A 15355-nucleotide genomic window follows, 5' to 3' on the forward strand; every position below is an offset into this window, starting at 1 on the left:
CTATCAGTCAGGAGTATTACTCATGCTGTTTGTTGTTTTAAGACCATAAGATATAGGAGCCGAATTTGGCCATTCCACCTATTGGATCTGCTTTGCCATTCCATCATGGCTGGTTTATCTTCATTCTCATTATCTTCAACCCCATTCTCCTGCCTTCTCCCTTTGATGCCCTGACTAATCAAGAAGCTATCAAACTCTGTTTTATTCAGATTTGTAATCATATGAGGAATCTGTTTCTCCTGCTTTTTTAATTCCTTCATGCACTGTGATCATCACAGCCTTTGTTGGGGTGCCACAGTAGTGTAGTGGTTAGCGGGGCTTTCCAGAGTTCGGAGTTCGGTTCTGGCACTGATCTGTAAAGAGCCTCTGTACATCCTTCCCGTGGAGCATGGGTTTTCCCCGGGTGCCCGGGTTCCCTCCCACCATCCAAAGACCGACTGGGTAAGTCAATTGGTCATTGTAAGTTGTCCCATGATTAGATTAGAGTTAATCAGGCTTGTCGGGGTTGCTGGGATGGCGTACTCGAAGGGTTGAAAGGGCCTGCACTGCGCTGTATCACTAAATAAAATAAAGTAAAACAAATTGCCACCTCATTGCTTTATTGTCCCTGAGAGAATGGGGAAGATGTTCCAATTCAAGATAGTGATTGACCTGGAAGGCACCTTGCAGATGATAATGTTCCCTTGCACTACCTGCTCTTACCTTCCTGGTGTTGTCAGTTGTGGCCGAAGAATGTGAGGAGAGGAGAGATTGTACAAGCTGACAGGTGATAGGTGCGACCAGATGAGGGAAAAGATGAGTGAGAGAAGAAAGTTAAAGTGAGAAGCTGGGAGAGGATAGCTGGAAGAAGTAAAGGTCTGAAGAAGAAGGAATCGGAGATGAGTCAGGTAGTTCTAGCCTTGACCTGTTCATCTAACCAATGTATTTAGGCCAATGAATTTCATAAGAAGTTAATCTGCCATTGCCTTCCAATTGTTTGGTGTGATTGGGATTGCATCATCCAAACAACACTGTATCCAGATTGTTGTTATGTGTTTTTTCTGTGAGGAGCTCTAAATGGAAGGTCACATGCTGTGATCTTCATCAAACATCCCACTCCCCCCTCCCGGTGCGTAGATCATTGATAGTGTAACTGGAGATGATTGGTCCCAGGACACTATGCTGAGGAATTCCTGAAACGTAGCCCCAATGGATTGATTATTGTCCTCCGATGATGCTGGTCATCTTGCTTTGAGCTAGGTAAAATTCCCTTGGTGAATTCTCTTAATTTTCATTCTATTTAAGACTCTGATGCCATGCACAATCAAATGCTGCTTTGATGTCAGCCACATTCACTGACCTGACGTCTGAAGCTTGAACCCAAGTAGTCCCAGTGAAATGCAAACTTGGCACTGTTGGGCATGTTATTGATAAGTAAAAAGTGCCTTGATAATACTGTCAATAACGCTTCCATCATTCAGCCGATGAAGAGAGTGTGTTCTCTGCTTCATAATTCTATGTCTCTGTAGGCTTGAAGGAAATTTGAGGCAGAAAATGAGGAATTTTAAAACTCAGTCTAGTAATTGGCAAAGATATTGGTCATAAGATGGCTGAAAGTTTGCAAGTTCAAAGCTCTAAGAGGAAAGTACATGAAAGCTCTGGCTGGTTGAGTGAGGGGTCTCTGAGCATATATTATTGATTTAACAAGAAGTACATTAGAGAGGAAATTCCTTTTTACTTTCCAGCATCTTGTGTATAAAGTTGGAAATAATGAATCATCCTGAAGAATTAATGAGCAAGTGATGCCGAGGGAATTAGTGCAGGCAGTGAAGAGTGTACTTGGATTTTTGCAGGCATCTTTAGCTGGTAAAAAATGCATTGTCGGTGTGTGTGGAATTCAGACTGAAGGAGAAGAGCTTTTATAACTATATTCCTGGTGAATCTTGTGAGCGATGAGGCAATTGTAGAAAGTTATTTAATATGAAGTCTACAGCAGAAATGAGAAATAAATTAAGTTTCATTTTTTCAACACTCTAGTATTTTTGAAGAAGCCTGATAGTAATTCAACGTTCCGAGTAGCGAATAGCATAATGGCATTGAACTAAGATAATTTGTTATGTAATGGTCTGAGTGTTTAGTTTTAACCAGATTTGACATGCTTGAGGATAAAACGGGAATGCAGAAAAAGTTTTGGCAGAATTGAATCAGATGTTAAAAGCTTTAAACTGCCCTATAGTTTCTAGAGAATATTTGGGGAAATGCATACCGGTGAATATTAATGCTCAGACAGGAATCTAATAGTTTGTCAACTCAAATCTTAGGTGTGTCTGACTCAGTAATGGTGAATGGTGACAATTTAAGATCATAGGTTCATGTTGATTCCTGTAAGTACAACTTTGCACTTGATATCTGGTGGGCAATGGGCTGAGATTTTCCTCTGTGTGTCCCATTTCCTTGCATTTTCTCATTTTTTTTTTAACTAAGTGTTTATGTAATTCCTTATTAAAGCACAAGGTTAGTTCAGCTTCAAGGGCCACTGCAGCGCTGAAAGAAAAATGTTTGCATTAATAAATTATTCTAATAGAGTTCTTTAAATTTTTATCAATCTTAAAATTAATTTCAGTTTCGCCTACTTGAAAAATTGCCCTCTCTGCTGTAATTCGTATGCTTCTAGTCTTTGAAGTCTCTTCATAACCTATCCTATATCAGATTTTGCATGGTTTTAATATCTTATTTCGGTAACTAGTATACATATATCTCCATCAATTGCTTAACCAATATTTCTGCATAGATGCACTCAGTGGGCACTTTACTAAGTACAGGAGTGGAATCCGATTTGGTCTTTTGCTGCTGTAGCCCAGCCAAAATGCAGCATTGCTATGAAAAAACAAAGCATATACACTCAGTGGCCATTTTATTGGGTCCAGAAATGGAACCAGCTGTACTCTTCTGCTAGTCCATCCACTTCGAGGTTCAGCGTGATGTGCATTCAGAGATGCTCTCCTGCACATCACCATTGTAACATGTGGTTGGTTATTTGATCTACTGTCTTGACCTGCTGGCTTGAACTAGTTTGGCCATCCTCCTCTGACCTCTTTCACTAACAAGGCATTTTCACCCACAGAACTGCCGCTCACTGGATGCTTTTTGTTTTATGCACCATTCTCTGTAAATTCTAGACTGATGTCTGTGAAAATCCTGGGAGATCAGCAGTTTCTGAGATACTCAAACCTCCCTGTCTGGCACCAACAATCATTCCACAGTCACAGTCCCTTCGATCAGATTTCTTCCACGTTCTGATGTTTGGTCTGAACAACAACTGAACCTCTTGACCATGTCTGCGTGCTTTTATGCATTGAGTTGCTGCCACATGATTGGCAGATTAGATATTTGCATTAATGAGCAGATGTACAGGTGTACCTAATAAAGTGGCCACTGAGATTCAAGAAGGAAATCACAAAAGGAGAAAATAAAGAAAAGGATTTGTTGATAGGATTAGATAGAGCTCTTGTTAAATAGAAATATCTGAAAAGCCTGTTTTTTGTGCTGTAAACTGTGTGTGATTATTCAAAGCCCAAGCAGAATCCCAATTAACTGTAACAGATTACCTATTATTAACCAAGCTTGTAAAGATACCTGCATCTGTAAAGCTGGGGTTTTCTTTCTCTCCGTGCTACTGAAAGTTGTACAATTTTGGTTATACTCCATTTGTGTTCTATTTTTCTCCCTAAAATGTACTGCAGCACATTTATCCATCTTAAATTCCATTTGTCATCTACAGTATCTGCCTTAATCTACCTGTCTTCTTGCAGATTCTGATATATTGCTCTAATGACCAAGTATTAATAGCAAATCTCGATATTGATTCTCCTGACCTATCATCAAGTCATTTATGGAAATAAGTAAGGTCTCATCATAGGCATTGAATCTAAACCACATTGTTGCTATGTATGTTCCTATTCTTGATTTTCTAACTTTGTGCTGTTACCTGTTCATTTGGTTCTTAAGTGGTTCCATAAAATTACATTTTTTGAAAATCAACCACACCATGTTGTCCTACAGAAGCCTACAAAAAGTAGTGGATAAGGCACAGTCAATCACGGGTAAAATCCTCCCAACCGTTGAGTATGTCTGTATAAAGCATTGTCGCAGGAAAGCAGAATTCATCATCAGGGACCCCCACCACCCAGCTCATACTCTCACCATACCACTGCCATCAGGAAGAAGGTGCAGGAGCCTCAGGCCCCTCACCACCCAGTTCAGGAACAGTTATTACTCCTCAATCATCAGCTCTTAAACCAAAGGAGGTAACATCAATCAACGTCACTTCCCCATCACAGAAATCTTCCCAGAACCTATGGTCTCACTTTCAAGGACTCTTCATCGCATGTCTTCAATGTTTATTGCTTATGAATTTATTTATTATTATTTCTTCCTTTTTGTATTTGCACAGTTTGTTGTGCTTTGCACACTGTTTGAACACCCAGTTGGTGCGATCTTTCATTGATTTTGTTGTAGATTTATTGAGTACACTCGCAATCTCAGGTTTGTACATGGTGGCATTTATGTACTTTGATAATAGATTTACTTTGAACTTTTGAACTTTCTACATTGGGGTAATTTATTTGAAAACCTTATGGAATTGTCTCCATGTCGACTCCTGATGAGCCCTTTCCCAGCCAGGAAGCATTAAGCGAACAACTGCACAAATTCATTGTGCTTTTTGCCCATCAGATTCAGATTTATTATCACTGGCTCGTAGGACTTGCAATGTGTTGTTTTGCAGCAGCGTAACTGAATTATAAACGTTCAAACAGTGCAAAACAAAAGCAATAATGTTCACGGACCATTCAGATATCTGACAGCAGAGGGGAGGAAGCTGTTCCTAAATTGTGTGTGTGTGTGTGTGGGTCTTGGTGCTCCTGTACCTCCTCCCTGATGGCAGAAACAAAAAGAGGGAGTGGCCTAGATGGTGAGGACCTTTTGTGATGAATACTACCTTCCTGAGGCAACGCCTCTTGAAGATGTTCTCGATGGTGGAGAGATCTGTGCCTATAATTAAGCTACAACCGTCCACAGCCTCTTTCAATCTTGTGCATTGTTTTCTTTTGCATATTGGTTGCTTGTCGGACTTTGTGTGCAGTTTTTCATTGATTCTATTGTACTTTTTTGCTCAACTGTGAATGCCTGCAAGAAAATGAATCTCAGGGTAGTATTTGGTTACATATCCATACTTTGATGATGAATTTACTTTGAACTTTGGAGCATCCATACTAGCCTGTGAGGCAACCAGTCAGAGTGCTCTCCACATCTAGAAGTAGATGTTGTTTAGGAATTTCTACGATGGCGTATTTCTTCAAACAAAAATTTATTCCCTAAGCAGTGTTTCTCAGCAATACTTCTAACCATAGTGCACACGTTAAGTTTGGAGCCTCTAAACTTTATCTAGGTGCTTTCATGAAAGAAGATGTTGTGCTGAAATTAAAGGTGGTTCACTGCAGTGTATTGTTGCTCCTGCCAGCCTGTTAATCTTAGGAGTACTTGGCAATCTTCCACTTTCTGCTTATAAACGTTAGTAATCATGTTTGGATCTTTTGAAATCTAGATTAATTACACATAATTAAAAATCCATTAACTCATTCTTTTTAAATAGCTTCAGTGCCTATTGTAACAAATTTGCAACAACCCCATTGGGTGTTCTGATGGTTGCTTCTTCTGGTTGCCCCCTCCCCACCCCATCTCCAATTGGCTTGTCTGAACACATCATTGACTTTCATCTCATGAAACAAATGTACGTAAGGCTCAATGTTTTAAATATTTTGCCAGTCTAATGTGTTTTCACTGCAGGTATAACCTAATCAAAATGCGATCATATAGAGTGCAACCAAAAAAACAATGCTGGAAATAATCAGCAGGGCAGGAAACATCTGTGAAGAGAAAAGGAATTAATGTTTCAGATTTATAAAGTTTCATGAGAACAAGGAAGAGTTAGAAGATGCATCAATATATCTTTAAGGGTCTTGCTTATTTTCCGCCGGTGGCGGGGTAGAGAAACGTCTCTACCGAAGGAGGTGTAAGGTCACTCCGCTAACCTGCAGGTCACCCTTGGGCAAGGTGTACCACCTGCTTAGCCCCTTCGATCAGGGTCACATGAAGCTATAGGAGCAGGTCGTGGATGGTCATGTGAGCAGCTGGTGCATGTCACAAGTCCTGGTTATGTGACCACTGTTGCCAGGCAGACAATCTCTGAAGAGTATTGATAATGGCTGGGGTGACCTGTTTTGTAAAGAGACTGCCCAGAAGAAGGCAGTGGCAAACCACTTCTATAGAAAATTGTGCCAAGACCAATCAGGTCAAATTACCATGATCGCTAAGTCATACAACATGGCACATAGTGATGATGACTTATGTTCCAAAGCCTTTATCTCTCTCTCTCTGAAATGCTCCTCAAAACTTACTGTACCTCCTTAGCCAAGCCTTTCCTAAAATGTCCGATATGGTCTGTTATCACATTCTGTTTGCTATCATTCCAATGAATTGTCTAGGAATGGCAGCACAGTAGCATGATGGTTAGTGTAAGGCTTTTACAGCATCAACAACCCGTGTTCAGTTCCCCCACTGTCTATAAGGAGTTTGTATGTTCTGCCCGTGACGGCAGGGATTTCCTCCGGATGCTTCAGTTTCCTCCCACATTCCAAAATCGGGTTAGTGTGTTAATTGGGTGTAAATAGACAGTGTGGCTCGTTGGGCTAGAAAGAGCCTGTTACTGTGCTGTATCTTGAAATAAAATAAAATAATATGTTTTCGATATAGTTGACAATTTTTATTTGCCAGTAGGAAAGCTTATTTGTCAACGAGAATCTAAAATCGTCATTTTCAAGATTTGTTGATTGTATAGAGGTGTACACCAGAAGTAAACTCCAGTGAGGGTGCAGAGGATGCTTCCTGGGGTGGAGAATCTCAGATACGAGGAGACCAAGGAAGTCCAGGTTTGTTTTCCTTGAAGTAGAGGTAGCTGAGGAGTAATGTGATGGAGGTCCACAAAACTATGAAATGCATTAAAGAGGGTTGACATTAATAATCATTTTCTTATTATAGACCTTCTGTGTCCAGTTAAGGAGCAAGAAAGAGGTTTAGAGGGGATATAACGAAGATTTTTCTGCCCAGAGTTGGGAAAGCACTGCTAAGAGGGTGGTAGAGGCAGAGACTTGCGCACAGTTAAGAAGTATCCAGGTGAACACTTGCATTGTCAAAACCAGATAGTGGTAACCTGGTACATTTTGATCAACAGGGGCAGGTTGGGCTGAACCGCCTGTTTCTGTACAGTGTGACTCTGACTGCTGGCAGAGAATGATGGTGGTGAAAATCTCTCGCCTTTGCCACAGTTAAAAAGATTCAAACCCAAGGTTAGCTGTCTGTGATTAGAAACAAAGTAACTCAAGTAATTTAAGAATAGGATCTCATTATCCACAATTATCCACACTGTTGATATCTCGTCGTTTTTCACTTTGTGACTTAAATGACAACTTGTTGAGAATTTTTGACATGACGTACTCTTTACATATACTGAATGACCTGGCCTCTACAGCTGCCTCTGGCAATGAATTGCACAAATTCACTATTCTTTGATAGAAGAAATTAATATTATTGCAAGAAAGTAAGATGTGTGGACTAAGTAAACACTTTTTACTGTACAGCAACAATAAATTGAACATGTTGGACGTGGGCCATCCCTCAGCTCTCACTACTGAACTCATTCAGTTTAACATTTGGCACCATGGTAGTGTAGCAGTTTGTGTAATGCTAATATAGCACCAGCGACCTGGGATCAATTCCCACCACTGTCTGCAAGAAGTTTGTACGTTCCCCATGTGGGTTTCCTCCAGCTACTCCAGTTTCCTCCCCCATTTCAAAGTACAGATTGGTAGGTTCATTAGTCACATGGGTGCAGTTGGACAGCGCGGGCTTGTTGGGCTGGTAGGGCCTGTTACCGTGCTGTATCCCTAAATTAAATAAACAAAATAAATCAAGATCTTCTTAGTGTACTCATACTTACTAGTTCATGAAATGGATTTATTCCATTCAGTAAAGAAATTGTTCCAAAAAGCACGCAAACTAGCATTATTAATACAAGCAGTGGTGGGGCTCATCACCAACAGTGATGAGACAGCCTACAGAGAGGTGGTGGAAGAGCTTGAGGACAAAGGAGATGGTTATCAACTTCAGGAGAACTCCCACCATTCACACCGCTCTTTACGTTGAGAATACAACAATGGAAACTGTAAGCAGTTTCAAACTCCTGAGAGTGCACATCACACACAACCTTTCATGGTCCCAGAACACGTCCTACGCAGACAGGAAACCTCACCAATGCCTCTGCTGAAGAGAGCTGGACTTTGAGTATCTATGCTCACATCATTCTACAGATGCACAATTCAGGGCATCCTAACAAGCTGCATTTCTGCATGGTACAGAAACTGCACTAGAGGGGAGAGGAAGACTCTACAATGGGTAGTCAAAACTGCCCAATGCATCACTGGCATTAGCCTAACCACAATCAAGGGCATGTACACAGAAGGGGGCCGTAAAAGGGCCAGTAACATCATGAAGGATCTCACCCACCCTGCTGATGGACCGTTTGTCCCACTCCCATTAGGGAGGAGGCGACCGAGCATCCATACCAGGACCACCAGACTCAAAAACAGTTACTCTCCCCAAGCAGTAAGGCTAATTAACGCCTCCACCCACTGACTCCTCCACTACTTTATTATTTCCCATCAGTCACCTTATGTATAGTCTAGCATCACTGTATGGACATACAATCAATTTATGTATATAAGCTATATATGTATTTATATTTATTGTGTGTTTTACATTATTATTATTATTATTGCTTACTTTATCTTTTGTGCTTTGATTCTGTGATTGATCTGGAGTAACATTTATTTCATTCTCCTTATATTTGTGTGCACAAAATGACTTTAAACAATCTTGAATCTTGAAATGGCTGCAAATATATTCGCAAATAAAGCAGTTCCTAGAAGATCACCTTGCTGGGTGTGGACTCTTGGTCAGAATTGGAAAATGTCAAATTGACAATGTGAAGGGAAGGGACATGAATGCTTTAGAATCAGAATGTAATTTGTCAGTTGGGAACCTAGAGACCGAGGCCACAAATCCTTAAAGCCAGCGCTCCAGGAAGAGAAACTGTGGAGATGGTTTAGTTCTTTGGTTTTGTTTATTACTTAAATATGAAAAAAAATGTATTGATGACATGCTTGTTGGAGGTGGCATAAAACATTCATCTAATTATGTTGTTTCCAAGCAAGTTGCCGCAAAATGTTGCAGGTGAGATAAATCATCTCTCAGGTATAGATGTGCCTGTTGAGTTACTTAAATTAATTTTTACACACTGCTGCTGTGTAGTTGTGTTCTATACATTACTAGAATAACTACCAACAAATGGCATTCTCTTCCTTGAACAGCCATATTTACTTGTAGTAGCCTTAACTCTGAGTGTCCAAATCTGAAGTAGTAAATAGTTCAATGGCTAGGTAGATAAATCTGCTAAGGCAGTACATCATGAATAGTGTAGGAGCTCTGCTCTGGCTCTGAAAACCTTTTATTTTGTGTGGGTGGTTTGTGGTGCTGTCTGAATTAATCAGTTACAACCCAGTGTTCATTCTCATCAGCAGGAGTACTACAGGGAATCCCCAGTCTTCAGCACATTACCCGCCCACACTCTGCATGCATCATGAGTAGGATGCCCGAAGGAGTTTTAAACAGTGCATTTCTTTACATTTCTTTTTAGCTTGTATTAGTATTAAATACTGAATGCTCTGGGGTGCAGGACATTAATATATTTATGTTGTGTTGTGCACTACAATAATGGGGTAGGGCTGCAGTTCTCTGCCATTATTAATTGTGCTTCCAGATTTCAATCAAACACATATCTTCAGGAATTTAGGGAAAATTTGCTTTCTCGCTCTCTGTCTTCTTTCCCTCTCTACCTTCCCCACCCAACTTCCCCTCCCTTTCTCCCCTTCTTCCTTACCCCCCTCTCCCGCCCGCCTCTCCCTTCCCACTTCCCCCTCTCCCTTCCCCTCCCTTACATCTCCCTTCCACCCACCCTCAAAGACTGAGGATCATCATGATAGCAGAAAATTCCAAACATTTATAACTCTCTGAGCAAGACATTTGCCACCTTCTCAGTGCTAGATGGTTCTTCCCATATCCCAAGTCAAGGCTCAGTGTGTCTGGACTCCAGCATACAGGCTTCCTAGCACTTACCCTGATGAAAACTCTCACCCTTGCATATCTGTGAGATTACCTATCATTCCTCTAAACTCCAGTAAGCATATACCAGTCTTCATCGATCTCACTTCATGGTTCAATTTCAACATTTAAGAGAAATTTGATAAGTACGTAGTTGAGAGAGATACGGAGAGCTATGGTCCAGGTCTAGGTTGATGGGACTTGGTAGAATAATAGTTTGGCACCAACTAGATGGGCCAAAGGGCCTGTTTCTATGACTCTGTGATTCCTGGAGTCCTTGTGAATCTCTTCTGCACCCCTTTTAGCTTAATAATACTTCTTTTCCAATAGCAGGGTGACCAAAACTGAACAGTGTGCCCTCATCATCATCTTGTACAACCAGAGAACCTGTCTAAGTTTGTGCAGTCCTCCTCACAGCACACTTTCCCAACCAGCTTTACATCATCACATAATGATGCCTTTCATTCTGTACCAATGGGCTTCAAAAATATTACAAGTTGAATTAATGTAATGGAAAAAACAGGACAGAAATATCATCCTTCTGTCATGTTTGAATCACCTCTGGTTAAAAGAAATGCAAACTGCTGCCAGATACATTAGGGACATTTAAAAATCTCTTAGATAAACACATGAATGAAAGAGAAATGGAGGGCTATGTGGGAGGGAAGGGTTAGATTGATCTTGGAGTAGGTTAAAGGGTCAGCAGTACAAAGTGGGCCAAAGGGCCTCTACTGTGTTTTACTGTTCTATGTGCTCAACCATTTTGATTAAAAAGAACAGCTTAAGTAGTAGAATACATATTTCTGTAACTTTCTTTGTCTGCAGGTATGTCCTGACTCACTTAACATATCAAGTTGTGATCATCATTACAGATGTAATACATTAAATGTCATGCAAAATTCATGATTTATATTGTAAAGTGAGAGTCACTTTTGCTATGTTAGTATAGATTATTTTTCTTTTAAGTAGAGATTAAGTTAAATAGTTGAACATTTCTGCAAAAGATTCTTAAAAATCCTGCAAGGTTCAGTAATTTTGTCAAAAGTTACCAACAAGTGCATTTAAGTAATCAAATACTGGTTTAACAGCTTAGGGCAGCATCTGTGGTCGGGGAAGCAGAATGAATGTTCACCTAATAAGCCATCTTTAGAACTATGGGTTAGATTAGATTAGCGATATGCCCATAAATGTTGCCACACTTTCAGTGCCAACGTAGCCTGCCCACAACTCATTAACACTAACCATATGTCTTTAGAATGTGGGAGGAAACCAGAGCACTCATAGGAAATCCACACGGTCACGGGGAGAACATGCCCTTCCAGACAGAAGTGGGAATCGAACCCTGATCAATGATCTCTGGCTCTGTGAAGCAATACACTACCGCGCCATCCTGTGGAAAGGAAAAAGACAAGTTAGTTTTAAATTGATGAGAAGGTAGGGAGGGATGTATAGGGCAAAGTGAGTCTCTAGTGGTGGGTTTCCACTGATGTTAGTGGAAATCACAAAATTATTGCTATTTGTTTAGTTTCACTGACAATATCTGATCTGCTGTTTTGTGGCTTTTATATGCCCCTTTTATTCTCCCTGTCTAACTGCCCACATTAACCTATTAACCAGGTGTCTTCTTGAACAGTTTACCTCCTCCGAAAACCTGTCCTCACACTAGCAGAGGTATTCCCTTTCTCATATCCATACAAAACCACCATCCTCTCAGGCATTTACAAGGAAATTAAGAAATATGGTATAATTTCTGTAAAATTATGCAAAAACAAAGATTGACATACAACTCTCCACAGATGCTGTCTGATCTGCTGAGATCTTCCAGTATTTTCTGTTTCTGTTTTATTTCAGGTTTCCAGCATCTGCAGTTTTGTGTGTTTCTTGATGCTGTTTAGGATGTGGTGACGGTGACAGCGAAAGTAAAATCTTGCGGTTTAGTCTAAACTTCTTTACCATGTGTATGCTGTTCACTCAGTGAAGAGCTTGCTTTCTGTTTAGGTGCTGGAATGGTGGTGGATTGGGAGCAGGAAACTGGTCTGCTAATGACTTCTGGTGATGTTCGCATTATTCGAATCTGGGACACAGACCGAGAGATGAAAGTACAGGTAAACTCTATGCTTAGTGTAACCATCATGTACAGTATTTTAATTTGATGGATTCAAGATTCAAGGTTGTTTATTGTCATTCTTCAGTACACGAGTGTAAAAGAGAACAAAATGATTTCTACTCCAGATCCGATCCAACATTCAAAAGAGCACAATAAGCATTAAAAAAGACAATGAATATAAATATAAAGGCAATCCTGTGAGATAAAATGTATGAGTAACTGTTTGAGTGTGGTTTAGTCTAAATTTCTTTACCATGTGTATGCTGTTCACTCAGTGAAGAGCTTGCTTTCTGTTTAGGTGCTGGAATGGTGGTGGATTGGGAGCGGGAAACTGGTCTCCTAATGACTTCTGGTGACAAAGGCGATCCTGTAAAACAAAATGTATGAGTAACTGTTTGAGTGTGGTTGTGTATACAGTACACAAGATTAGCTTATATACATAGGCTGATTGTACATAAACTGACGCTAGGTGCAGGAGTACCTGTACGTTAGGTGGCTGACAGGAAATGGTAAAGAGACTCTTGGCAAGAGGAACTCTTCCAGGTAGCAGCAGGGCATCTGAACACATGGGATAGTGATATGGCAGTTTATGAGGTGTAGAGTGTTTGCATAGAGGGACAGTGCATGGTGGGGGAATGAATGAAGGCTGCTGAGGGGCTGTGGAGAGGAGTGGCTGGTACGGATGTAATGGTGCTGGGGTGGATTCATGGGTGGACATGTTGACCAGCCTGATGGCTTGGGGGAGGCAACAATATTACAAGAAGAGCTATTACTGATTGGATGTTATTGTCCTATGTGTCCACCTACAGCTTGTTAGGTTACTATTGTTGAGATGCATTCCTAACCTGATCTTAAACACAAGAGATTCTGCAGATGCTGGAAACCCAGAGTAACACAGACAAAATGCTGGAGGAGCTCAGCAGGTCAAGCAGCATCTACGTAAAGGAATAAAGAGTCGACGTTTTGGGTCAAGACCCTTCATCAGGACTCTGATGAGTAGCTCCACACATGTCTCATGGATCCAGGACGTTGACCTTCTCAGCAAAATTGCTTCAGACCACCAACAAAAAAGGAACTTAAGAAATTGCTGTCAGTAGTGACTTGGTTTACTGATTAATGTTGTCAGTTTATAAACCCGTTAAAGAAACCCCTTTTTCTGTTGGAGAGACGTGTATGCATAACTACATAGAGTACGGAGTAAGTTCTGCGTACCCCATGGTTGAGACTCACATGCAGCTGGACTGTCTCCTAGGGAATCGTGCAGCTATAGATTCTACAGTAGACAAATACACTTGGCATGAAACAGTATTGAATCTAGAAGATCAAAGCAAGTGTTTACACTGCCGAATATTAAAGAAATAAAAACAGAAAATACTGCAACTGCTCAGTAGGTGAGGCAGGATCTGTGAACTTAAAGGTAGAATTAACATTTTAAGTCCATGACCTTCCATCAGAACTTGAAACATTAATTCTGTTTCTCTCTCCATGGACAATATTTGTCCTGCTGTGTGTTTCTAACGTTTTCTGTTTTGTTTCAGAATTCCTGTATCTGCAGTACTTTCCTTTGGTTAATTGCTAAGAGTTTGATACCACAGGTGAAGCTGAGTTCCTTTTTAAACCGCAGGCCCAAGATCTCAGAGGCTCAACCTACATTTTAGTTGTTTGCGAGTTGTTTTTCCTTCTTAACGATATAATGGTTGGCGTAGGCTTGTTGCTTTTTTCCAGAGTATCATTACCTAGAATCTCAGCGGAACTAATAATGCACTTAATGGAAGAAACATAATTAATGCAGTGGTAGAAGCATAAAGTATTAGAGGATCTCAGCAGGTCAGGCAGCATCTATAGAGAGGAATGAACAGTTGACCATTGGGCCAAGATCCTTCATCAGGGCTCATCAAAAGAGTCCTAATGAAGGCTCTTGACCCAAGTATTTGATTGCTCTCCATTGATGCTGCCTGACCTGATGAGTTCTTCTCGCATTTTGTGCTTGTTCCTCTGGTTTTACAGCATCTGCAGAATCTCTTGTGTTTGTTAACAAAGCAGTACCCCATTTTGAAAAAGAATATAGTGCTTTCCCAGCATATTTGGCAAATAAACTCTTCTCAGGCTTCCAGCCAGGTACGGGTATCGAATCTAACCGACGTTTTGATGACAAGTTCTGCCATCTTCTTCAGGGATGATGCCTGGGTATGCCGGTGGTATTTATACCCCCTGTAGTCTGTCCCTCCTGATTGGTTAGTCCTTAACCAATTAGGTTTCCACTCTCCCACCTTCTTTACAATCAAATTCCAGTTCTTATCTAGAACAAGACCTTTGTCATTGTGAAAACTCTTTTCCTCGAGTTTTATTTCAATGGCTTCCTTCACCAGGAGCTCCCAAAAGCCATTGGCACAGCATAGTAGTTTTGTGCCATCAAAGTCAATCCTGTGGCCATTGCAAATGCAGTGTTCTGCTACTGCCAATTTCTTCGGCTAACCCAAGCGGATACACCTCCTGTGATCCTTGATGGAGGTTTCCACCATGCGTCCCATCTGGCCGATATACGCTGCTCCGCTTTCACTGTGAGTCCTGTAAACACTAGCTGACCTGACACCAGGTCATCTTTGACCCACATAAGCTGCGATTTGAACTTCTTTACGGGTTTGTGGATGGTACTAATCTGGAACTGCTGTATGTTGGGAGGCATGATGGTGGCTGTTATTGTTGAGGTACAAGTCCGTGTGAGTGGGTTTCTAATGGACGCTGTGCCTGAGGCTACCGTCCGGTTTCCGTCGTATTACAATGTCCAGGAATGGGAGGCAATCCTTCTTCTCCATCTCCATCATAAATTGAATGTTTGGATGTATACTGTTCAGATGGTCGTGGAACTGTTGGACTGCCTGGAGTCCATGAGGCCACACTACATAGGTGTCATCGACGTATCTGAAGATGCATTTGGGGTGTAAGGGTGATGAACTCAGAGCCCTCTCCTCAAAGTTCTCCATGTAGAAATTA

At 41.0% G+C, this 15355-nt stretch overlaps 1 protein-coding gene across 1 annotated transcript in view; it reads left to right on the forward strand.

Annotated features, from left to right (window-relative positions):
* rptor (regulatory associated protein of MTOR, complex 1) overlaps nt 1-15355 on the forward strand; it is a 500247-nt gene that overhangs the window by 454504 nt on the left and 30388 nt on the right. Inside the window, exon 29 of the mRNA XM_063030532.1 lies at nt 12253-12359. Coding sequence (XP_062886602.1) covers nt 12253-12359 — 107 coding nt within the window. The remainder of the gene's footprint in view (nt 1-12252; nt 12360-15355) is intronic.

The sequence above is a fragment of the Mobula hypostoma genome, chromosome 22 (assembly GCF_963921235.1).
Source record: "Mobula hypostoma chromosome 22, sMobHyp1.1, whole genome shotgun sequence".
In the NCBI taxonomy this organism is placed as follows: domain Eukaryota; kingdom Metazoa; phylum Chordata; class Chondrichthyes; order Myliobatiformes; family Myliobatidae; genus Mobula; species Mobula hypostoma.